This window comes from Apis cerana, linkage group LG2, assembly GCF_029169275.1.
Source record: "Apis cerana isolate GH-2021 linkage group LG2, AcerK_1.0, whole genome shotgun sequence".
Classification (NCBI taxonomy): Eukaryota; Metazoa; Arthropoda; class Insecta; order Hymenoptera; family Apidae; genus Apis; species Apis cerana.
The window spans coordinates 13,275,672-13,301,706 of NC_083853.1; the positions used below are offsets into that span (position 1 = coordinate 13,275,672).

Sequence of the window (26,035 nt, forward strand, 5' to 3'; positions counted from 1 at the left end):
CTTTGGTTTCGCTTCAAACTTGTGCACGATTCTACGTCACGAGAAATCAACGACGGAAACATTTATTTCAGTCGCTCGACGGATTCCTTTTTTTTTTCTCTCGTCGACGTTTCTTCCTTTTTTTCTTCTCTTTTTTCTTCCTCCTCCTCTTCTTTTTTTCTTTCTTCCTTTCAAATTTTTACTCCTCTCATCCATCTTTCTACCCGTCGCTTACCCGTTCGAGAAGCTTCCAAGAATTTACGCAAACGCATCCGCGCTGTGTGATTACGCGAATCGCACAGCGGAAACGTTTGATTTTCGAATCAATAATTACTCCGCATCTTCGTAATCTCGAATAATAAAGGGTATAGGAACAAGTGGAAGAGCTGTCCTGTTCGAGGTACGCTGCTCGATTCGGAGGTCGAGAAGTATCCTCGCGCCAAATTTGTAATCGATTGTCCACTTTTTCGTACTTTGATCTCGTCGCGAATCGCGTTCAAATAATCGAGCGTTCGAACGGAGAAGACATCTGAATGGAATAGGCCGATTCCACGCTTCAATCTCCTAATTGAAACCGTTGCAACGTGCAAACTCTTTCTCTCCTCCTCTCCCCCTTAATTTCGAGAAAAATTGACAAATAAATCACCCATTTTTATCTCGATTCCCAAAGCCGTACAAAACCGTAGCGTCAAATAAACGAACGCAATCCGATCGATTTCAAGAGCTTTTGGTAACAAAGGAAGGAAAAAGGTTCATTTTCAAATAGAGAGGCGCGAATAATTATCCCGCCCATTTGTAATTTATTCGCTGGAAATTAGAAATACACAGCGTCGGATTCTTTTTTCTTTTTTTTTTTCCCTCTCCCCCCAAGTTGGTACAGAAACTCGTTTATCCTCGGGGCGGAAATAAAGGTTTGGTCCGTGTATCGATATCGTTATCGATAGGACACGTACGAATGATCGACTCCCGTTCTTGGTAGGAGAAAAGCAATCCGCGCGGTTCATTGTTCCGTTTCCCCGCAATGGATCCCGGAGCAGCACGCGACAGAGTGAAGCGCATTTCCGGTTGTCGGTGTATCGGCGCACACGCTCTTGTTACGCTCTTCAAATATTTGTTCTGCCCTCCGACTATATATCAACGATCGGTTTCCCTCGTTTCAATCTTGATTTATGGATCGAGCCTTCGCTTTTCCACGAGTGCTTCTCGTCATCCATCTTTTTCCACCTGACGTTTTCGAAATTTCTCCCTCCTCCCCACCCCTCGAAAGTCGCCCACCGTAAGCCGGAAAACCTGTTCGAAGCAACGGATTTCGCTTTTCTTATTCGGCGAACAAAGCGCGTACCACCGCTTTGAAAGAGCGGCGACAAGAGACGACAAAGCCGCGATATTTCGGGCAGATATTGCGGGCTACGGCGAACAGATCCGCGAGATAAAATTTGTATGCGTGGAACGTCGATGCGTGGCCATCTTCATTACGTTTTGAAAAGTTGTATCAACTTTTTCAGGACAATTTATGAAATTTTGGAAAATTTCCTTGCTTCGAAAATATCAAAGGAACTTTCGATCAATAAAAATATATATTTATCCTAGCTATTTATCGAATCCACGACTTTTTTCTTCTTCTTTTCAAAAAGCGAAGTGTATAATTATACTCTTGTGATTACTTTTTTTTCAGATCTGCACTGTTCTCGCGTCGAAAATGAGGGTCGACCAGATCGGGCTTCTGTTATGGAAGAATTACGTCGTCCGAAAACGTCAACCGGTAATTTACGTAGCTCGTTGGATCAGACTCGTTGGAAATTATCAGAGTAACGAAAGTAAAAAAACGCGTGAACGTTGGATGTTTAGGGCATACTGGCTCTGGTATTCGTATGGCCGGTGGCAGTGTTCATGATCCTCTACACGATTCGCGACAACGTGGATCCGAAATACTATCCAACTTGCCAATTTCCTGCGAGGTCGATGCCGCAGAACGGGCTGCTCCCGTTCGTTCAGAGCTTCGTCTGCAGCATTGGAAACCCCTGCGATCCCTTATCGGAATACGAAGAAGTTCCTTCTTACAAGAACGCCACGTTAGTCCTTTCTCTTCCTTTCTTTTTTCCAACGCAACAATTTTTCCACTCACGCTTTGGAAAATTTATTTTCGACGATCAGTCTAGGTCCGCTGGTGGTTGAGCTGCAGCCCATGCTAGGCAACAAAACGATTCTTTCCGCGATCGATACGTTGCCGAACAGCATCCAACTGCTCAAGTCAATGGCGCAGATACTCACCAGGCCGGAAATCAAAGCGCTGTTCGGTACGCACGCACGAGTTATACCTCGTTCGCGAATTTCTCCAAGTTTACATGGAATTTGTGTGGAATTTGTGTCATATTAGATCGAGGCGTTCGACTGGGCGATCTGTTCCACAACCAAAAGGAAATCAAGAACCTTCTCAGGCTTCAGATGCCGTACGCGCGGGAAGGATTGATCGACCAACTGTTCGACTCGTCCATAAAATTGATATACGTCAGTATAATAACTCTCTCGAATTATGTGATTCGCCGTTCGATCGATTCGAAACGTTGACTGATCGAAGTTGTTTGTCGGGACGATTTTCAGCTGATCGAGGCGTTCGGCTCGTCTAATATCGACGGGGTTATTTGCTCCTCGGAAAGTTTAAAGAAGTATCTGATTCTGCCGAACGACGAGGACTACGAGGAGATCTCCAAGATATTTTGCAAGATCGATTCGAGCATGATACCGAATATGCTCGAGAATTTGGCCAAACACCTCGATTTCTTCGGCCTGTTGGAGATGGTTGACCGAGTGATGGCGAAATTTCGCGATTACGATTTTTTCGAGGATTTGAAGAGAGCGGTCGAAACGATCCTCGATCTTCGCACCGTGAACAAGTATATCCCGTCGTACTTGAAGATACGCCAATGGATGCCAAAGATGATAATGGTGTTTAAGAACGTCACGTTCAAACAGATCGATCTGACTTTGTGAGTAACTTCGAGTCAACGAAATTTTTTCTTTTTTTTTTGTACTCCTTAGCAAAGGGAATCGATAAACGATAACACGATTTTTCGATCTGATTCTCCAGCGTGAATAAATCGCTTCAAGTTTTGGATCCGTTATTCTCGAAGGAACGCGAGTGGTCCACCGTGCGCCCGATGTTCTTGAGATTGGAAAAGTTACTGGAGCTGGCGAAGGGCATGGCCGAGGATCGAACCATCGAATCCACCGAGACCTTTTTCACGATAGTGAAACGTTTGTCCAATACGATTCGATCCGCGTTGGACGTGGCCAATACCGAGAATCTCACTCAAATTTTGGACTTGAGCGTAGCCATTTTGCACGATGGCGCCAGACTGACGCAAAAGATTCTGGACCGTCACATCGACGACATCGAGCTGTGAGATTTTTCCTTCCTCGAAACTATACTATATTTTTTTTTTAAAAATATCGAACGATTTTTCTTTGCAGTCCGATCGAGATATTGGACGGGCTCAGGGATTTTTTGTCGGAGAACGTCTTAGCCACGTTGAGCTACATATTGTCCTCTATGAACTCGATCGTCAGAATGTTGTACCAAGTTGCCATCGTTCACGAGGACGTTCAGCACAGAATTTACGATATCTCCACGAAACATCACAAGGACACGGTGCAAAAATTGTTGACGAACGTCGATCCGAATTTTTATCGGACGTTCGTCAAGTCGTTCTCCAGATTAAATTTCTTAGAGGTTAACCTTTCCTTTCCATCCTTGGAATCTTATTTCGCTATACGTATGTGTATAGATCGCGTGGATCAAAGCCTGTTGCGTCCATTTTCCAGAAATTCGTGAACGAAGTTAAGCGCACGAGTCCCGAGGAGTTCTTTTGTCGGAAGGAGACGCTGAACGAAATTTTCGACCTCTTCAAAGACGGTAAAAACGAATCTGGATACATCGAGGAACTACTGTGCAGCGATACAGGGAAGAAGTTTATCTCGGACGTGTATGGAAGTTTGGAGTTGAGAAACTTCGAAAGCATAGTAAGCATCCTACATGCATCTCGTCCTCGTAGAAATGAGAATTTTTGAGAAACGATCGAATTTCTCGTAACGATCGAACGTGTCGTCAGGTGGACGATTCATTGTACACGGTCGTCAATATGGCGTTCCACAAAGTGGTCACAGTGGAGAGATCAAATTTGACTTCCCTCGTGGCCAACACGAGAAAATTGGTCTCGTATCTGAAATCGCCGAAAAGGTCGAATCCTGACTGGAGCGTTTTCAAATTTGGCCAAAGGTGGCGGGAAACTTTCGAGGAAACTCGGGCCCAAGCAAGATTGAACATGTGAGCGATATTAGATATCACTTTCTATCTAGTTCTCGCGAGGGGAACGATTCGTGAGAGCTCATCTTCTTCTAGCCTAGGGATCCACTTGAGCATAGCAAAAATGATTGGGTCGCGCAGTTTGTCTTACGTGACCATTGAATCCGATCTTGAGAAGATGGACATACTAGCCGAGATAATTCTTCAAGATTTAAAGGAAAATCCTACGAGCTGGATCGAGGAATTTAGACGGCGGAAGATGCAATTGATCGAGTCGTTCTACTTAACCATAACGGATAAAGATAAGGCATGTGGATAACGGTGATATTCTGATATCTTTCATATCTTTTCTCGCGAATGTTTCGAAAGAAACTCGCATCTTGCTCTATATATATCTTCTTTCTTTTTGCCGCAGGCTTTGAAAATTTTGGAATACGACAATTTCACGAGGAGCTACTGCACCGATTCACACCCACCCAATTTATTGAATTTTCCGAAAGACTCGAATCGGACGGTGTTGAAGGCGCTCGTCTGTCGTATCTCGGAATCCGTGCAAACCGACTTGGAATTAAATATGACGAAGATTAAGAGCAGGGAGGAGATTCGTTACAGGAACAGGGATTCGTTCAACTGGACCGACTTCAACGTGAAAATAATCGAGATTTATCGTTACATCGATACCTTGGTGCACCAGGAGGACGCGGGCTACGATTTGGCTCGATTGGAAAAGTTGAAAGAAGATTTTCAAACATCCTGGACCATTGATATCGGCGTCAAAGACGTTTTCGAGATGAGGTACGGGAGCAATGGAGATAACGTGCCTCCCCCCTCCCATTCCCATCCCCGTTCTAAAATTGCAGATATTTACTTTGGTGACACGTGTTATATCTCTCTGCAGCGTAGGTTTGATCTGCAAATTCTTCAACCTGATGGAGAGCCCTCTTTTCCACGCTAAAGGCGGGTGGAAGGAGATGCACGCGATCGCGTGGGCGTCCACGGTGATCTTCGACAACGTGGAGAAGATCGTCGATCAAATTCAGAGGAACGGGCATCTGGTGAAGCTCTCCCAAGTGTTGGAGGACATGCCGCAAACGGAAATTCTTTTAACGGCCATCCTGCAAAATTTGTCCCCTCTGGTCCTCGATGTGGTCGACATCATAACCATGAAACCCATCCATCTCGTAAGTTTCTTTTTGCTCTCGTGCTCCGTTTATCAACCCACCACTTCTACCAAATCTTTTCCTTTCCGATCCTTGTGAATTTTTTCCCAGATATCGATCCTGGACGATTACAAATCCCGGGAGGAACAATGGCCTTGCATACAAAGGGAAAGCGTCGGTGCCGCGATGGAACTGCGATCCGGTACTCGTGAGATAATAAGAGAGATCGAGAGGATATCGTGCAATCCAACTTTGTTTATTCAAGAATGGAGGGAACAACCGGTGCTGACGAGGGCAAAGAAAATAGCGAGTATCTTTATCGAACGAATCTTCACTGTTGCGACATTTTCACAAGGCAGCCGACAATCTCCGCGTACCTTCTTAGTTTCAGAACGACAACATGATACATTCCCCGCCTTTCAATTGGACCTCGGGCTACATAAAGTTTCGTCAATTGGCAAAGAAGCTCGACGATCTGGTCAACGACGTGAAAAAGGTTGTTCTTGTGGAGCAGCCGACTTTCTGGGAGGATTTGGAGTTCCTCGTGCCCGGAGTAAAGAGTATATTCGACAAGAGGTGGCCAGACATGAAAAACGATTCCAGGTTGGAGGAACGATCGATGATCGATATCGATAATCGTTAAAGCGGGAAGAGAAATTGATTAATTCTTTTTCAATTTATTCGCTTTGTACTTAGAGGGATCCTGGACTACGTCGATTTGGAATTAGACAAGACGGTGGCGGCGTTTCAAAGCTCTCTCTCCGCCAGCGAAGTATGGGACTCGAACGTCTCCATCGAAAATCGTATTCTCATTTTAACCAAATTTATCGCGCATGTTGTTCACAATACGGTGAAGACTGCGACCGGAATTTTGCACGACGGTAAATGTCGAGACTTTTAAAAATGGAAAGAACTTCTGAAACGTATTTTACCAAATATTCATTTTTCCAGTTTTGCAATCTCCAACCGTAAGCTTGCTCCCCTTGATGGGATTCGACAGTGGTACAGCCATTTCGATTTATTACAAGAAGCTGCCCTACATTTTGGCCTCGATCATCTACGGATTGACGGACCCACAAGTGTACAACCGTATAACGAAGTCGGAGATGGACGACACCGTCGTCGCTTGTTCCAAATTGTTCGAGTGGTGGTCGGACTCGACGATCGGTCTCACCCCCGTGGAATACAGAATCTTGGAGAAATTCACCTGCGATCTCAATCCGGACAACTTCAACGTTTACACCGATTTGTACATGAACGAGGCGCTCGCGTGGAAAAAGTCTGCCAACAGGTACAATTCTTACGTGACCACCGTGATCGGTGATGCGTACGATTTCGCGTCCGAGGTTTGGAAGATGATCCGAGATAAGAAGGAGATCGTGTTCGAGGCGCCGTTTTCCATGCAATATCTAACGAACACGCTTCAGAAACTGAAGGAGATTCTGGAATATATCGACGATAACGTTCACAAGGTGATGAATCGATCGTTTCTTTAATTATATATATATATACATCTTTATTCACCGATTGATCATTTTTCTCAGGACGTAAAAAAGAGCAATTACAAACTGCTCGTGGAAGGCATAGCCGAGGCTTTGGAGCACGTGACGAATGCTATAAAAAATATTAACTCGAGGAACGGTCACATCGACATATGGGATTTCATGGAAAGCGGCGACGCGCGCCAATTGTTGAGAATCCTCGACAATCACCCCGAAGAAACGATCACTTTGGTGGCCACCCTTAGCACCTTGAACGCGACTACAGGTGGTTTAATGAGTTACCAGGATGTGAGGAAAACCATGTGCAACTTTCGATTCAACTCGAGCTACTGGTCCACTCCTAACAGGACCCGATTCATAAAAGAGATATGCTCGTTCGATCCTTATCAACTGTTGAGGAGCACCACCAGCGCGGAATATTACGTGAGTAGATATATATATATGTATATATATATTTATTCGTCTCTTTATTCAAACATGGGCGTTGAAAAACTTTGGACAGTCTCTCGTGACCAGCGAAGTAACCACCATGATAAAAGTAACGAGGTTGTGTTCCTCGGTCGCGAAGTTGTTGGACGCGGCGTTGAATCTGGAGGCGAGGGAGGGGCCGAATTTGTCGGTGAGGTCGAAAATTTTCAACTCGACGACGTGGAGGAATCTGTCGAACGAGACTTGGTCGGCCATAAGCAAGGCCGGGCAAAGCTGGATACACAAGTACGCGATAAAGGCTAGGGATTACCCGTCGATGGAGGTTGCGGACCCGATCACCAAACTGATGAGAGCGTATCAACTGGTGGACGTGACGATCGAATTGGTGGGAGGGGGTGACGTTTGGCAAAAGCTTCGGGTCGCGTACGAGAATTCGAAGGTGAAGCCTGTCCTCACCCTGATGGAGGACCTGCCGAATCTGGTGGTGAGCGGTGTTGACACTTTCGTCAAGTCGGAGAGATTGAACGATTTCGTGGAGAAATTGTCGGTTGGCAAGCTGCATCCGTGCGACATCGACAAATATTTGATCGTGCCCAGTTTCGTGAGGAAGAAGGTCCTCTTGTCGAGCGTCACCAACTTCTGCCAAAAGATCGTTCTCACCGAGGGGCGGCTGACTTTGATCGATATATTGCCCCTCGACGCGAAGTACGAGGTGAGTGACGAGTTCCAACTACTTGTACTTTTGATTTTACGTGGTAAACTCGCGTAATAAACGCGTGCCGCTACACAACTCTTCGCAGGAAAGTTTAACAGGGAAAAAAAGCAGGCCGGCGAATCACAACGAGACGTATCTGATGGAGAAATTGGAGCACGTCCGTTCGACGATAATCCGAGTCGTCTCGGAAGGTTTCAAGGATCCGAAGATACCGACGTGGTGGACCTCGTTCAAGGAGGGGACGTTCAAGGACTTTTTATCCCAGTACAAGAAGGAGGTGAATTTTTGAAATTTGAAATTCGAAATCGTTTCTTCGTCCTCACGAAAAAAGGAAAATTGTTCTCCAGGATCCGAGGGCGCTCGCTCACTTGGTGGTGAAAAAAGTGTCGGATATCGCCAGAAACGTTCTGAATTCCAGCGGGAATACCGAGTAAGCTCAAGTCCCTTCCTCAGCCCCGTTAGCATTCGAGGAATTTGTTTATCGTAACTTTGCCTCCCGTTTATTAGAAAAGTTTCTTTCAGAAACTGTTCTTGGTGCGTCACGTTCCCCCTGGAAATTTTAAATTCCCAACTGGTCAACCATCAACTCTACGGGAAGCTACTCTGCCAGTTGACCCGACTGAACGTTTCGGAGATTCACGACATCTTGATGCGTGACTTTTATTGGAACAAAACCTCGAGCATGGTAACGCGATCCCAAATAATAACCGCGATAATTGCGACAATTGCGCGATCCCAACGGCGTAATCTCGAAATTCGTCTGAATCCAGGTAAAGAATTACAAATATTTAAGCGTGGAACGGACGAGAGACGAGTTCGTGACAACGTTGGAGGCCACGTTTCATTACATAGCCGATATAATGGTGAATTTCGAGAACGAGACCTACAGGGGGAAGATGAAGGAATGCTTTGAGAAATTCGTGGGGAAACCTGCCTACTCCAGACCCGGCCTGTAAGCGTAATCGAATCTTAATCGAGACAAAATCCTCCGTCCACAAAGCACGATCGACAGAAACGAGTTTTGGTATTTTTTTTGATGCGAATCAAGGTACGTGACCGTGATTCTCGGCGTGTTGGACTCTCTGCGGAAGAATCCGTTCATCCTGGACACGGGGCGGAATCACAAGAACATGGACGCGTTGTCGAGGGCGGCGGAGAGATACGTCCCGATCTGGAAGCCGGTGCGCGAGGTGGTGAAGGCGTCGGACGCGGATGGCGTCGAGTCGTTTTTACCGGGTGCTACGATCAACGTGAACTCGGTGCTGAACGACAGGAACGATTCTCTGTGCCGCACGAAGGCCGAGTGTCGGAACGGGACGGTTTTGTACAACTACCTGAGCTCGAGGAAAGCGGGGAAAGTGTTCAAGTACGACGCGTCGAGCAACCGTTCCCTGATGGAGATCGCCGATCGATTGTCCAAGAGTCTGGATCTGGATCGGATCGATAGCGAGTCGAGGAAATGGCGGATGGACGCCTCGTGGAATTTAACTTGGCTGAGGGAGATCCTGGCGCACTTGTCGATCGTTATCGGGGAGAGCGGCAATCTTCTCGACGTCGCCAGTAAAATAGACTTCCAAGACGTCTCGGACGTCCTAGGAGTTCCCGATATCGTCGATGGTGTGGTTAATATCCTGAAGGATAAGACGGTGGACAAGCTTTTCGATGGGTAAGAATGGATCTCGATCGAACGAACGAGATTAGAGGCGAGACATCGAGTGACCCGAGTTGTCACGCCGACCTTCCTCTCTTCTTCGTTTTCGTGCATGCTGGAAACTCGACTGCTGCTCTCTCTTTATATATATATATGTGTGTGTGTGTATATATATGTAATATATAATTCTCTTCTGCTTTTCTCTTTTCTTTTTCCTTTAGAATGAAGGAAATAGTGGAAGATATTAAACCGTTCGTCGAAGATCGAAACGCGTTGGACGATATTTATCGGATAATCGTCGCTCTAGAGTCGATGGACATCTTCAAGAATTTGGGATTACTCGAAATGAAATGTATGATTTCACGCCGTGTTTCCCTCGAAACGAAACCCCTCGCGACGTTTCATTCGATATTTTTATTTTCAGACGTTATCAGAGACATGTTCGACAACTGGGACGTGGTGAAATCGTATTTGGTGGATAAGATTGGAATTTCCAACGACGTCGCGGTGATGCTGAGCCAAGCCAAGATAGACATGCTTTCCGTTTTCATGAAAGAAAGAAGAGTTCTCGGTTTCAAGGAGATCATTTGCTCGCCGAAAAAACTCGACGATATATTAAATTTCATCGATGATCGAATCACCGCCGAGGAGGTGAGCGCCGCGCTCTGCCAGCTCGAGGATTCGCAAACGAAGAACGTGACCACGACGTTGATCAAGAATTTAAATTTTCAAGACGTGTTCAAAACTGTGAGTAATCCACAACCGACCAAATCGATCCAACTATCTTCCGATCCAAATTTCCTTCCCGCCTTTCCAGCTGATGAGCGCCAATGTGAAAAGCATATTGGCCAACGCAAATTTGACGGAAGCGGAGGGGAAAATGGTGTTGGATAATCTCGGTGTAGCGGCTGAGTTGCTGCCATTCTTCAGGGACAAACTTTCCTCCCAAATGCCTGCGGCGGAAGCTTTGGAAACAGATGCGCAGGAGGCGGATCAAACGGTCTCCAGTGAGTTGTGCAAAACTCGGCGATGAAATTAGCCTGCTTTTTAACGAATACATTCAAACTTCGCAGCCTCCAAGTTCCTTCAAGATTCGAGTAAGATGTTGTGCGGACAACCGATGGTCTCCGATAACGGTGATTTGTACAAGATTATTTCAAGGATCGAGGACAACAGCAAGGAGTTCGATAAAGCCGAACTCGATTCCTTGCCCAGTACGTGATGATCGATGTAACAAAAAAAAAGAAAAAATATAACTTGAAACTCTCGTTCAAATTTCAAATTTGTTTCTCAGCCGATTTTTGCAGAAACACTTACAAGGGTATGGTAGCCATGGGAGGTGGAAAGATCATATGGTCTTACGTGAAACCTTTGCTGCGCGGTCGAATCCTTTACGCCCCCAATACCACGGTGATCAACGGTGTGATGAAATTAGCGAACGAAACGTTCGTGGAGATGGAACAGTTCGGCGCGTTGATGGGTAATTTCGAGAAAACCTTGACCTCGTTGGCCAATCTTTCCGAAATGAGCGACAATCTGAGGGAGCTTCAAGACATAATGTCCTCGGATATTATAAAGATCGCGATCAAGTCGTACGGTGGGAGTAATTTCGAAGGTACGTAGTGACGAACACGTTCGTTTCCATATTTTTTTTTTTCCCCCTCTCAAAAACGTGCTCTTTTCAAAATATGCCCACTTCCAGGAGATTTTACCGACATGAATCTGAGCGAGATTTCGTGGCGACTTAAAAGGTCGAAGCGTTTGATAACCATGGTCGGCATGTTGAATGATTTATTGGAGTGCGTGCTCGTGGATCGAATAAGAGGATTTCGGTCGGAGGAGGAGATGGAAGCGGAAGCACGGATCCTGATGGAGACCCGGGAATTTTTAGCCGGTGTTGTCTTTTTGGATAAACCCTCGAAGAGGTCCACCAGGTCTTTGGACCGTGAACTGCCCGAAAACGTGGTGTACAAAATTCGAATGGACGTGGATTACGTGCAGTCTACCAAAAGGTTAAAAAATCAATTTTGGACACCCGGGCCTGAGAGCAGTTTCATAGAGAATTTGAGATATTTGCGGGGATTCGTGCAGCTTCAGGATTCCATCGATCGAGCGATCGTGAGAACGAAAACCCGGAAGGATCAGAACTGGAAGACTGTGACGCAACAGATGCCGTATCCCTGCTGGAAAGACGTGCCGTGAGTGACGATCATTGTCCCCCCCTTTTCTTTTCTTTTCTTCTTTTTCTATCTTAATAAATTTCTAATCGATCGAATAATTTTGACTGGACGATTTCGACCATCAGTTTTCAAACGACCCTCTACGAGTCTCAGGGTATTCAGGTGGGTTTTTTCTTCGCGCTGATGATGTGCGTCGGAGCAGCTGTGAGGCACATAGTTTGGGAAAAGGAATCTCAGAACGCGATGGTGATGAGCGTGATGGGATTGAAACCTTGGAGGAACACCGTGGCCTGGTCCATCACCACGTTCATAGAACTGTTGATCGTCATGTTCTCCATAGCCACGATCCTGCTAGCCGGAAAAATCCTACCGAAATCCGACCCCTCGTTATTCCTGATCATGGTAATCGATTACGCGTTCTCCATCGTAACTTTTTGGTAAGTAGCTCGTCGTATTATATTAATTCGGCTTAATTCGCCTTCGTTTGTCTCTCCTCTATCGAAATATTTCGAACAAAATTTCAGCTACATGATCTCAACGATGTGCAGCTCGGCGAGCCTGGCTGCGATCACCACCGTGGTTATGTTCTTGCTGACGTTCATGCCATACGTCATTGTCATCGCTATGGAGGCCGTTATTGGTCTCGGTTATAAGCTTCTCATCGTAAGTTATCATCACCCAGCGTTGCAACAGCATTTTCGTGACAAATAACACGGGTCGCGGTATGCGCCGCCGCGTTAGGCGCGCTTCCCCATAAAACCGCCATTTTCTATAATGTTATGTTAATGCCTTTCTCCCCCTCCTCCTCCCTACAGCAAAGCAAAGCAAACGATTTATCAAACTCTCTTTTCTTCCCTTCTCAGTGCCTCAGCATGTCGACCAGCTTTTGTTACGGTTGCTTGTACGCGGCCAGGAAGGAGGTTCAAGGCGTTGGGCTAACTTGGTCCGCGATGTGGGAGGAATCCAGCCCGGGCGATTCCATGTCTTTGGGTTTGGTCCTGTTGACGATAGCCTTCGACGGTTTCCTTTACGCCGTTATCGGTTACCTCATCGCAAGATACACGAATTCAGGTAGAAAAACTTGATAACTCGAACCCGCTTACCTCTCGTCACCAGGGGCGTCGTCAACTTTTTAAAACTCTGTAGAATTGATTTTTCAATTCCGTTTGGTGGAGGTGTCGAGAGCTTATTAAGAATCTTTTTACGATTTTCACTCTCTTCTCTGATGTTTTATTTTCTATTTTTTTTTTCTTCTTTTTCCTCTTCTTCTCGTCGCATTCAAAAAATTCGCTCCATTCTTCGTGAGATGATCGCACACGAAGATTGTCATTAATTTTATTCAACTGTTTTATTTCAACGAGGATCTCAACGGAATACTGGAGATCTGTGGTGCAGGTGATGTCACGGATTTATCTCGAGTCTCTCTGTGCTATTTGTGTCACACTTTTTATCGTCACTTTGTTGTCAATAACTGAGAGAGGAACGCATGGATGATGTCAAAGTAAAAAAATATACGAGTCATCTTGGCATCTGTGTTCGACGACGAGACGAAGGAAAGAATTCGTTCACCCGCGCACGCGTATAAACATGCGAACATACACGTACAAACACACACACACACACACACACACATCTCGTCCGCATCTTCTCGCAAATTTTCGCGCACTGTCACGGAAAATCTTTCTCTTTCCTCTTTAATCATCACGATCGATGATGAAAAAGAAACGCCAGCAGGGCGATGATGAAAAGAAAACTGGGATGAAAGAGAGAGAGAGAGAAAGAGAAAGACTGTCCCCTCCCCCTTCCCTCGCGAATGAAAGAAGTCGACGTGACCCAAAAGTCGGCGTGTTTCTGGAAAAAAAGAACGGACGAGCATTGGCGGAAAAAAAATTTTCCAGGCAGGGGATTTCACGATTTGAGGTCCCGTAGCTTATGGTGGGCCAACACACGTTCTCTCTATGGCAGGCCTGGCTACCTCGCCTTCGTCAACAACCTCTATTTCACTAACGACGTTCTCCACCCTTCAGCCACTTACCAAGGTATCGCACTAGCTCGCTCTTCCGCTCTTTGCACGATATTTCCGCTTCTACTCTCCCTTCTCCAGCTTCCGCCATTTCTAACGCGCGCGCTCTCCTCTTTTTTTTTTATCTCCGCTTTTCCTCCAAACGCGCCGCCCAAACGTTCGGATACAATGTGAATATTTCGATCGCTACTTTTACCCATTTTCTTCGAAATCCTCGAAATATCTCGGCGCATTTTGAAAAAAAAGAAAAAATCACTTGAAAATTGCAAAGAAACTTTTAATATAATCCGCGCCAAGTGTTGAGAGAATTCTGTTTCGTAAAATTTGCGCTTTAATTCAGGGGAAAGAGAATATCCGAATATTTGGATTGCGCCAGATATGCAAATGATTGGTTGTTGCTACTTCCACGAGAATGGAAATTTGCGAATGCTTAATTTATTCGATGTTGCAGTCGTGGACGGATCCATGGGCACGGCTGTGTTTCTTCTCGATAGTTTGCCCGCGCACGTGTTTTGCTTGAGTTTCACGACGCGAGCCACGTCAGATCGGATGCACCAGATATCGAACATTTTGCGTTTTGCACACGATATCTCTCCTTTATATATATATACGTATCTCCGGTTCGACAGATGGTTACATTGCACTACCGATGCTGCATGTGATGCATGTGAATTAAATATACATAAAATTTGCTTTTTTCTCTTCTGATTGATCCCATTCTCTCGAGAGAAAGAACGTATGTGAAAAAAAAAAGAAAGAAAGAGAAAAATTATCGTCCAAGTACACCTGCTTCTTTTTCAATATCAGTATCTCAATCCCGCTTTCTCGAGAATTAGACAAAGCTGTAAAAATGGTAAGAGCTTGCTTGACGAAACTATCGATTACCTATTAAAAACACGTGCACTATTTTGCACGGTTTTAACGGAATACAGATGAAGAGAGCAACGCCACCAGTTTGACGGTAAACGAGAAACAGACGGGAGTGAGATTCGACGGCGTGAGGAAGGTGTACAACACCGATCAGGGCGAGATCGTGGCGGTGGACGACTTCACCCTGAAACTCAGCGAGGGTGAAGTAACCAGCCTCCTCGGGAGAAACGGCGCTGGGAAAACTACCATCATGTACGTTTGTTTATATATAAATACGAAATATTTAAATCGTTACGACAAGGGAGTGGAGAGAGAGTTTTTCGAGGCTGCTATTCGACAAGTTTCTCTTTCTCCAACTTGGATCGATCATTTAGATTCGATTCGTAAACGGATTGAGATCCACCGTTTCGAGCTTTCGTGCGTTTCAGCAAGATGCTGACGGGGATGCTGGCTCCGACCACCGGCGAGATATGTTTGAACGGCGAGGAGGGTTGCAAACCCGACATAGGGGTGTGCCCTCAGGATAACGTGCTGATAGGTACCCTGACACCCAGGGAACACCTCCTCTTCTACGCGAAACTGAAACGGTCTAAGGAAGAGAACGCGAACGTGCAACGAAACGTGGACGAGTGAGTAGAACGAACGAACGAACGAGTAAATCATCTTGGGAAATTTCGAATTTCAATCTCGACCGATCGATCGAAAATTCGAATTAGACAGGATATCCTTCGTTTCGCAGGATGTTGACGTCCCTGGAGCTTGGCAGCCAGGAACACGAGCCCGTGTATAGACTCTCTGGCGGCACAAAGAGACGGCTTTGCGTGGCTTTGGCGTTTCTAGGCTCGCCAAAGCTGGTGATCTTGGACGAGCCCGGCGCCGGAGTGGATCCAGCCGCGAGGCGTAGAATTTGGCGCCTAATCGATCAACACAGGATAGGGAGGACCGTCATCCTGTCCACCCATCACCTCGACGAGGCCGACATACTCAGTGACACCGTGGTCGTGATGCACAAAGGGAAGATACTCTGCACGGGATCGCCCTTGTCTCTGAAGATGATGCACGGCCGTGGATACAGACTCCTCGTCTCGTTCCCCGCCGATCGTGACGAGAACACGGATTCGGTCGGGAGGAGGAAGAAAGCTGAGACGCTGAGAAGCGTGGTCGAGGAGGTGGTGGCCAACGCGGTGACCAACGAGGTCTCCGCTACGGAGATGGTAGTCACTCTGCCCTTCCAAGGAAAGAACGGTGTAAATAACAAGTAAGTCGTAATAAAACCGTTCGTTTTGCCGTTCTTTCGCGCCAATCGTGTAAATCGTTATATTTATATGTTTCAGTATCGCGCAAGCCGCCAAGGTGTTGGAAGATAGTCGAAAGATCTTGGGATATTCTCACTTCTCGCTGGAATGCGACACGTTGGAAAGGGTGTTTCTCGATCTTTGTTCCAGAGCGGAGAGCGGCTCGTCCATCGTAAGAGCTAGCCAGGATAGCGTTATCAGTATAGATAATAATAGCGGTGCGTAGAAACAAATAAAAATGTATTTATACGTATGCTGGTCGTTTTAATGTTTTAATGTTCGGTGGTAATTTAATTATTATGGGTAATTTAATACTCGATAGGTTTAACGGTGGCGAAGGAGGACGTTGATTTGATTCATAACGAATCCACCACGAACCCCACCCCAATTAGGCAGATGAAAGCTTTGTTGAAGAAACGAATATGGCACTTCAAAAAGGATTGGTTGACATTCTTAGCCGGTCTTCTCTTGCCGACCATGTTCGTTGCGGTTGCTATGGGATTCTCTTTGATCAGGCCACCCTCCGAGGACGAACCACCACTGGTTCTCACTCCCAAGTTGTACGACACTCATTCCACATATTTCTATAGGTAATTAAACCGCGTTGTTAACAATCGATCCAATTAATTCGTAACGTTAATATCGCAAATCGTCCATTTTGTAGCATCGATAATGGCGTCGACTCGTTTTTGCAACGCGTGTCGCTTCAACTCCACAATCGATTCGGGGACGATTATGCCGGCGCGTGGCAAACATTGCCCAATGTATGACTTTTTTATTGAAAAATTACGCGAAGAAAACGCGTGGAAACGAAGTAAAGCGAATATGTTTCGTTCAGGACACGGGTACCTGCGAATGCGAGGATGGCCAACAGGTTTGCCACGGTTTGTCCAAAGCCGTTGAAGGTCTTCTCCAAGTGTTACCTGGCAGACCTACCCTGGATTGGATAGTATCGACTCACCAAGAATACATAGAGAAAAGGTGGCAAAGATAAGGGAGAAAAATAGAAAATTTGCTTTGTTTGAATTTCAAATTTACCAAATCGTGATACCGATCGACAGATACGGAGGATGGTCTCTGTTTCGCGCCAAGGACGAGCCACTTTTCGTTGTCTGGTACAATAACAAAGGTCATCACGCGCTTCCATCTTACTTGAGCGCCTTGAACGAGGCAATCTTAAGGGCGTCAGGTGTCCACGGTCATCTAACGACCTTGAATCACCCCTTGAAGCTCTCCAGCGATCAACTAAATCGAACGACTCTGTAAGCTCTTTCTAATTTCCATTAATTCGCCACATTAAAGAAAGAGGGAGGGAGAGAGAAAAATAACGCATGAATATTCAAAAACGCCTACCGTTATATTTTGATTAACCGAATTCAATTAAGGTCAAGGATTAGCATACAAGGTTGATCTTACCGTGTCGACAAAATGAAGCGGAAAATGCGAATAATAAAACGGCGCGTGTTCCGTTTACTTTTAATTAACGCTCTCGACGCCTATACACGGCCATATCTCGTCTCTCCAACGTTCCCAACCAGGTTTCACCGTTCATTATTTCGATCCCATTTCTCGCCTCCCCGTTAATCCTCTTTAACGATTTCCACGTGCCGCGAACTCGAGCGTTAACGATATTTCCATTCCGATTCAGATTGCAGCACGTGGCCGACGTCGGAGTCGCCCTCGTACTCTTGATCGCTTTCAACCTGGTGGCCGCCCAAGGCTCGAAAGAGCTGGTGAGAGAAAGATTGTCCGAGGAAAAGAGAATTCTCCTGTTGGCCGGCGTCCATCCCGTCACCTACTGGATCACCGCCTTAATTTGGGACTTTCTCGTAAGCGAAACTGCCACTACTCGACGAGAGAGTCGAGTCGGAATTTCTTCCCTCCGCTTCTTCTTCCAGGTGTTCGGATGCTCCATCGCTTTGGCCGCGTTCGTCTTCGAGATCTTCGGCCTGTCCGCGTACGTCGCCAGGGACAATTTGCCAGGCATCTGTCTACTGTTGTTCCTGTTCGCGTAAGTTTTTCACGGATCGAAACGGTTCTCCCTCGCTTCTCTTTCATTCTGATCGATCGAACAAAAATTTTCAAGGTGGGCGGCGATACCGTTCTCCCATTTGGCCGAGAAGATGTTCGACGACTCGAGCATGTCGAACATGGTCCTGTTCTGCGTTAATACGTTCATAGGCGTGGCGTCCCTCGCCACTATCCTGGTGCTCGATATCCTGGGGAGAACGAAAACTGCGGAGGACGCTCGAGAAATTTTGCACCACCTGCTACTCGTGTTTCCCCAATACGCGTTGGGCGATGCCCTGGTCCAGATATCGAGGAACGACATCACGGCCCAGCTGTTGGAGAAATTTCACATGGACACTTACCAATCGCCCCTCGGCTGGCAACTGTTGGGCCTCCATTACGTGTTCCTCGCGATAATCGGGGCCGTCCTGTTCGCCGTGAACCTGATGATCGAGTGCCGCCTCGTCCCGAGTTTGAGCAGGCAGAGGTGCCCTTACGAGGCATCGTACGAGGAGGACGACGACGTGTCCAAGGAGAGGATGAGGGTGGAGGGTGGGATGTCGGACGACGCGTTGCAGACGGTGAAACTGCGCAAGGAGTACAGGAGCGTTTACGGGACGAATGTGGCCGTTCAGAATTTAAGCATCGGTGTGGAGGCGGGCAAATGTTTCGGCCTGTTGGGGACGAACGGTGCCGGGAAGAGCACCACGTTCCGGATGTTGACCACGGAGATCATACCCACGGCGGGCAGGATAATTCTGAGGGGCAAGGAGACCGGTTCCGGACCTCTGTGCAACGGCGAGGTCGGTTATTGCCCTCAGAGCGACGGCATCGACGGCTTCCTCAGTCCGCACCAGTGTCTAACGATTCACGGAGAAGTTTGCGGGTTGAGCAACGTCCCCAAGGTGACACTTGATTTATGTTCCAACTTTCGCTCCCCCCTCCTCCTTCCACACTTTTCTTCCAGACCTTTGAAACAACTCCCCACTCCCCCTTCCTCCGTCCCACGCGCTTCCTCGCTCCCGTGCGGATTGCGTTTTTTAATTATTTCTCGTGCCGAGTTTTTTTTCGAAAGCAGAGCAAATTTATCGCGTTCTTTCTCCTCCTTGTTTTCTCCTCTTTGTTTATTTATTTTTTCCCCTTATTTTTATAAAGACGAATAATTGCACGCGACGAGCAACTTCCTCTTCCAACAGTTTCTTCGTCACATATATATATATATATATATACTCCTTTACAAGAATTTAATATTACCCGGTGAAAAATTGTTTGTTTCAGGCGGTCGAGTCGGCGCTGAAGAGACTCGATCTTCTGAAATACGCGCACAAGAGAGTGAGCAGTCTCAGCGGAGGTAATAAAAGGAAGCTATGTACCGCCTTGAGCGTAATGGCGCCGGTACCCGTGGTTCTTATGGACGAGCCAACGAGGTATTTCGTAAAACGGTCTATTAAGGAGCACCTTTCTTTCTTTCTTTCTTTCTTTCCTCCTTTCCTTTTTCTTTTTTTTTTAAATAAACGAGAAATACCATTTTTCTTACACTTGTTCTACTCGTTTCTTATACGAATAGCGGTATGGACCCCGCCACGAAAGATCTCGTCAGCAAAACGATCAAGCATCTGACGAGGAATCAGAGTTGCGTGATTCTAACGTCGCACAGCGTGGCGGATTGCGAGAACGTGTGCAACAGGGTCGGCATTCTCGCCAAGGCTGGCCTCCGGTGTATCGGTACGCCGCAACACTTGAAACACAAGTGAGTGTCCTTCCGATCGAATCGTTTTTCCCGTACGAGTTGCGTCTCGAACCAACGAGCCGGATTTAAAAATTCGATATTTAACACCCTATTAACGAAACGTCGAACGAAACGTTGGATTATTCCGAGCGAATATGCGGGCCTCCCTCCTTTATATGTCCCGGACAGGATTAATTTCGAACAGCGCATTTTAACGATGTTGTTTCAACTAATGGATCGTTCGTGTTGATTTCATCCCCCGCGAACAGCTTCCCGACAAAATTCGACGATTTATTTGCCGTCCCCTTCCCGCCCCTTCGATTGATTTTTAATTTCATCCCATCATTTTCCGCGAAACGATCCAATTCCCACCGTGGGGAATTTCATTAAATTTCATTTCCAATTCGAACGAGAGGAAGGAGATTACGTTCCGGATATTCCGCCATATTGCCAAAGTTGCGCGATCGAGGCGCCTCTCCCTTCCCTTTCCTTTCTTTCCACGCGCCCATCTCCGGGAACCTCCTTTTCGGGAAATATAAACTTAAATCGCCGCGAGTATTTGGCAACTCGGCCGTTGCCAGGTCTCCAACTCGTTCGCAGCATCGAACGGAATTTACCGCGTTTATCGCCACGATCCTACGCACAACCTAGCGGATGCTGAACCATCTCGATCGAACGAGTCTCTCGTTTCAATTTTTCTTTCTCGCCCATAACAAACCCATCGTGTGAACTCTCACTCAGATTTATCGATCGTTACTCGTTCGTTTCGACGAATATTTTTCCACCCTCGCCCTCGCCCCCGGGGAAAATTCAACGTTTAATTAACGCGATTACGAGAGGGAGGGAAAGAGAGAGAGAGACTGTTCGATGCACGGCGTATCGTACGAAGCATAATATCGGATCGGTTTGTCATTTTCGTCAAATCCTTTGATCGATTCTCTCTTTCTCCGTGATGTAAATTTACGTGGAGAAATAGGGGCCACTTGTCGCGGGATAATAATTAATCCGCCCTTTCCCACGGTATAATTCATCGACACGCGTCGATACGCGCGTAATAAATGGACGGGAAAGCGAATAAACGGAACGGTTTTCGAGACGGAATAAACGTTCGTCGCTTTCGTTTCCGGGTTTATTTTCATTTTATTCGAGCGCGATCAACTATCAGCCTCCACCGTTCCGTTTCTGCGATTCTATTTTAGCCGAAGGACACTTTTACGACGAGCGTTGGTTTATTATGCAATTTTGTTGATAGATTCGGCGAAGGTTACGTGGCGTTCCTACGATTCAGGCAGCCAATCCCGGCCACGGATCTGAGGAAAGCCGTACGGAACTACTTGCCACAGGCTGTGGTCTCCTCGAGGCAGGGCAGCGCGGCTCGTCTCCTCATACCTCGGAGCCAGGACATGCCTGTGAGCGCCAGCTTTAATAAGCTGAAGCTGTTGGCCGAGGAGCTGAAAGCCACGGACTACACGCTCACTCAAAGTTCACTGGATCAGGCACGTATCGTGTAAAAGTTGCGAGCGCGTCTCTATCGGGGAACATAGTTTCGCCCTTCGAGAAATTACGTTTTACTCCTTCCGCCTCTTAAACTTGAAACCAAGTATGAAAGGGGACATCGAAATAGCTCGATGCACAGGATTTTCGCGATCCTTCTCGAGCATCGATCCTCGAAGAAACAAAAGTTGGAGCTTATCCGTTTCTTCGGTCGTAAAGAATTTCGTACAAATATCCGCAGATTAATTTAGAAGTTCGAGTTAGACGAAGCCAAGTTTTCCAACTTTAAATTTAAACGAACAACCGATGATATTTCTGCGTACCAACTTTTACAACTTTTACAAGCGCGCGTCCCCCTTCCCCGAACGTATCATCCCGTACGATGGAATAGAATTATCGAGGTTTACGAAACAGTTGCTCGCGTATCGAATCGAACGCGAATCGATAAAGTTCCGGGTGACTGTCTCTCCACGTACAACAGTCTCGTCCCGAGCGGATGATGTACAGTCGATGCACGTTGCTGCCAGGCCGTTCGATCAAGGACGATCCTCGTTTACGTCTCACCTACCTCGAGGAATATTAATGGATTTGCCTTACCTACTCGCATTTGCGTACAATCTCTCTCAGACCTACCTACCTTCGTGGTTTCCAATCTTCCATCGTCTCAGCCTCAGTCTTACGTAAGCTCCACTAAATGCTCTCCGATTCGCCCTATCGCGCTCCGTCGTACACCGCGTTTCAAAACTCTTCGTAATTAATTACGCCTCCTCCGAGGATGGATTGATTCCAAGATGAATTTCGACCCAATTTTGAACCTCGAACAATTTTCCACTCCACTCGTTTCTTTTTTTTTTCCTCTCTTTTTCCTCCTCGACCACGCAGGAATTTCTCATTTAAGCGCAATATAATCCTCCTTTCGCGCTTCAATGATCCGAGGAATCAATCCACGTGTCCTTCGACGCCGATTAAATCCTTCTCACCTTCGATTCCCTCCTTCATTTTCCGAGAGATTACCTAAACGCCGCGGTTACCGTGAAACGTAATTAGAAGTTAGTGGAAGGAGGAGGAGGGGAAAAAAGAAGAGTCTCCCCCTCTTTCGGATGGCATAGAAGGAGGAGGGGTTAGAAACAGAGCGAGATTTTCGCGGATTCGCGCGAGCTCGTTAATAAAGGCGCGCAATTTGAACGCTAATTAAAAAAGTTTCGCGTTGACCGTGATTAAACACAGTTTAGAAATTTATATCCTTCCTCGTCGGAGGAGCACCGAGTCCTTTGTTCCGTCCACCTCGAGTTCCATCGAACCCCGTTAGATCCGTCCTCCTATATTCTCCCTGAAATTTCGAGGTCGAGGCGACGAGGCGAACTTTTGATTTCTAGTTTTTTAATTTCACCACGAGGCGAGAGAGAGTTTATTTTTCACCGGTCGGGGAATGGCGCGCGACGCTTAAATAATTCATAGGCGAGCGATCGCGAGGTTGGCGATGGAATAAGCGCGAGATTGCCGAGAAACCGTTCAATGGAATCACGTTCGCATCGTTTGTCCGCGTCCCGTCGCTCTTAACGGAGATAAGATTCCAGGGATCGTCCGGGCTGTGACAGGATTTGTTGATCCGGTTACGTTTACCCGTACACAAACCTCGTCCCTGGAGATTAACTCCGGAGCAGTCTAAGACGCGCTTCCCTTGATAACTTTAATTTCGAGCAACCTCCGTCTTTGTTAATATCGCAATCATCATGCGTGTGACGGAGAAAAATGTATATATATATATAGATTTATGAAGGAATTTATATATCTGAAGAATACTTGTTCTTTCTTAAGAAGAATTCACGAAATTGGCATTTAACTTAGGTTCGTCATTTCTCTTCTACTTGTCAATGTCCTACCAGACAGAGAATTTCTTAACATATTCGTGTTGCACACCTGTACGTGTTTTGTTTAATTTCAGCATTCATTAGAAGATTGCTTCTCTGCTTTCTTTTGTCCTTTGGATCCTCGATTAATCGAACCGGTATTTCTTTTTTTTCCCGTCGATAAATCTCCTCGCGTTCGATGGAGAGAAAAAAGAAAGAAAGAAGCGAGTGCGTGCGATATCGATTCTCGAATCGAATTAAACATTTACTTTGACAGAGTTTGGAAACAGGGTGAGGGGGGGGTGATTAAAATAAAGCGTGATTTCGCGATCAAAGAGTGCGGAGCGATCGGATAAAAGCTAAATACAATTTATCCTATGATAACGCGGGAATATTAATTAAGCTTGCAACGATAGCGGACAGTTCAGAAATTATGAAAATAGGTGAATAATCGGGGGGATCGTGTATTATTCTATACCGTTGCGCTTCGTTATTTATTCTTGCTTGTTATTGCTTCGTCTCTGATCTCGCTCGGATCAACCGTTTACCCACCGGTTATTACGCGCCCCCTCTCTTTGTTCCCGCAAAATTGAGGGAGACAAAAGTTGAAACGGAAAGCGAAATCCGATCGACGCGAGAGAAGGGTGCGAAATTTCGAGAAGCCTCTCTGTTTTCCCCTCTTCTTTTCTTTTCTTTGTTGCGTGGAATAATTGCAACGCGACAGAGGGAGATCTTCTGAATCACGGAGGCTGATCTCCACGGCTGCGAGATCGGTCAAGATAGACACTAGATAGATTTTTATGCTCCCCAAAAGTGCACCCGGGCTTCTTCTTTCACCCATTTTTCAACGTTCGTGGGTGACGTTCGTTCCTCGAGAGAGATTCCGAACGAATTTCTCTCCTTGTCGAAGGGAGGGACGAAATTGAAAAGGAATCTCTTTCGTGGGAATCCCTTTTCCTTGGAATGGAGCGGAGTAAATTCATTCATAGGTGTAGCCTATAAAGGTGAGGAAGAATCGCGTACTCGTGGGTGATCGAGCGATTTGGTCGTCGAAAGCGTGTTTTCGAAAGAAGGGGAAACAGCATAATTTTTATTTAGCTGAAATTGTCGAAGTTGCGTCTGCTTCCCTTTAACGCATCGTCTTCGAGACTTAAATTAACCCGCTTTCTCGCGATTTTGATATTCGTCCGTATTGATCAAGTATTACGTATTCCACGCGACGTAATCGCGAACAGTTTCGATCGTTCGAAACGATTTGTTCCCATTCCTGTGGGATAATTGATTCGCACAATTAATTTTTAATCAATGCGAAAAGGCGGGGAGGAGAGAGAACGCGCTGCAATCGGCGCGATAAAGATGGTGCGAGAAACGAGGAATCGATGGTGTCGGGTGTCCTCCCCTCCTCCTCCGATGGAATTTTTCCGGCCAAGCGCAACCTGTAACGCGAGATAACCCGGCCGCAAACGAGTTGAAGTCGAGACGTGGTTTTTTGCTCGCCCAGGGTGAGCTTGTATGTAAACCGCGAAACTCGCCTCGTTCCGTGAGAGTTTCGATGATTTTTACGGTTCCACGTCCTTCTTCCTCCTCCTTTCGCTTTTATTCCCCCTCGCTCGTCTTCCCTGCGTTGGGTCGAAGATCGGTGTTAGACGATACTCCACGACGAGGAAAGTTTGAGAGCGTTGGACGGGCTCGTAACGATCGCCGACGGATGGATCGTCGATCCAATTTTCGGTAAAAATTCTATTCCGATAAATATCGCGCGCGGCGACGAGGTGGAAAAATAGAATTGTCGCGTACCGTATTCGTGGAATAACTTTTGCGGCGTGCTATCGATTTTATTAATTTTCTCTTTTCTCTCAAACGAGCGCAAAAATTAATATTAACGATTGATCGAAGTTAAACGGAGCCATGAAATTTAATCGCGAATTTAAATTGCTTATAACTTCTCGCGAATAAGATCTCGATTGATATTTTCGTGTATCATAAACTTTTCCGTTTGCCTTGGCCTTTGGAATCGATTCTCTCAAAATTTAGAAGGAATTACACTCCCTCTGTGCATCCACGCGTAACACTTTACCACTAGTATTTCGTAGATTCGATTTTGATTCTGATCTTTTCTCGAGGAATTTTATCACGCGATCAAATTAATCGAGCGTTTTCCTTTCTTTTTAATTTTACAGGTACTAGTGAATTTTTCAGAGGAGACGGAAAGCGAAAGCGACGGGCAGACGTACGCGCAAAGTGGTAGCAACAACGTCTCGAACGTTTATTCGAACATGGACACCATCCATATGGAAACGTTCTGATCTTCGATTTTATTAATTCGATGTTTATCACACTTGTTTACACCGATTTTAAATCTTTATCTTTATTTGATACGCGTTTTCTACGCGTCTATTATCCACCATTCCCTCTTATCGACGCATACAGATTTCTCTGATAGCTTTAATTTTTCGTTGCTGGAGGCGCGATAAGAGCTCTCGACACAAGATCCTGTCGCAATCAACGGCAGGAGTGCTCACGATTAATTTAGTTATTGATCTATGTATAAATCGCGATCGATATCCGAATTTTTATACCGTATATAATGATACTTTTGATCGTTTTTACAATGATATTTCCCTCGATATTCGTTCGACGCGTGAAATTTTATTACTCCCGTGTTACGTGTTACGATCAATCGATATTGCACGCGTAATAATATTATTTTGCAGGCCGTTAATTGATCGCCGCTTACGCGATAATAGTTGGCGTTAATTTTACGTACGTAATTGTGTACATTGTCTTTTTGATCGAAAACAACGGGCATGCGACATAGATAACTGCTTATTCCATCCATCGAGAT

General features: G+C 46.1%; 1 protein-coding gene and 1 long non-coding RNA gene across 2 annotated transcripts; both read left to right on the forward strand.

Annotated features, from left to right (window-relative positions):
- The first annotated feature begins 1,654 nt into the window (after window positions 1-1,654).
- LOC108002803 (uncharacterized) lies at window positions 1,655-19,871 on the forward strand. Its single transcript, XM_017064678.3, has 46 exons — window positions 1,655-1,741; window positions 1,828-2,051; window positions 2,134-2,276; window positions 2,357-2,487; window positions 2,581-2,966; window positions 3,068-3,379; window positions 3,451-3,709; window positions 3,802-3,999; window positions 4,089-4,303; window positions 4,379-4,589; window positions 4,698-5,077; window positions 5,181-5,463; window positions 5,554-5,748; window positions 5,828-6,045; window positions 6,139-6,323; window positions 6,394-6,914; window positions 6,987-7,367; window positions 7,447-8,085; window positions 8,174-8,365; window positions 8,436-8,518; window positions 8,596-8,773; window positions 8,859-9,040; window positions 9,137-9,754; window positions 9,961-10,091; window positions 10,164-10,486; window positions 10,557-10,746; window positions 10,813-10,953; window positions 11,034-11,354; window positions 11,442-11,937; window positions 12,045-12,356; window positions 12,444-12,582; window positions 12,783-12,990; window positions 13,818-13,958; window positions 14,875-15,064; window positions 15,241-15,441; window positions 15,552-16,070; window positions 16,147-16,325; window positions 16,430-16,697; window positions 16,772-16,871; window positions 16,946-17,088; window positions 17,169-17,369; window positions 17,756-17,936; window positions 18,006-18,118; window positions 18,194-19,022; window positions 19,396-19,544; window positions 19,685-19,871. Exons 1-46 carry the CDS (start codon window positions 1,679-1,681, stop codon window positions 19,869-19,871), a joined length of 11,859 nt encoding a protein of 3,952 aa, XP_016920167.2. The 5' UTR covers window positions 1,655-1,678.
- Window positions 19,872-21,348: 1,477 nt separating this feature from the next.
- On the forward strand, window positions 21,349-25,591 carry LOC133665683 (uncharacterized). The gene is made up of 2 exons (XR_009828858.1): window positions 21,349-24,921; window positions 25,371-25,591. It is a non-coding gene; the product is annotated as an uncharacterized LOC133665683 (long non-coding RNA).
- Window positions 25,592-26,035: the final 444 nt, after the last annotated feature.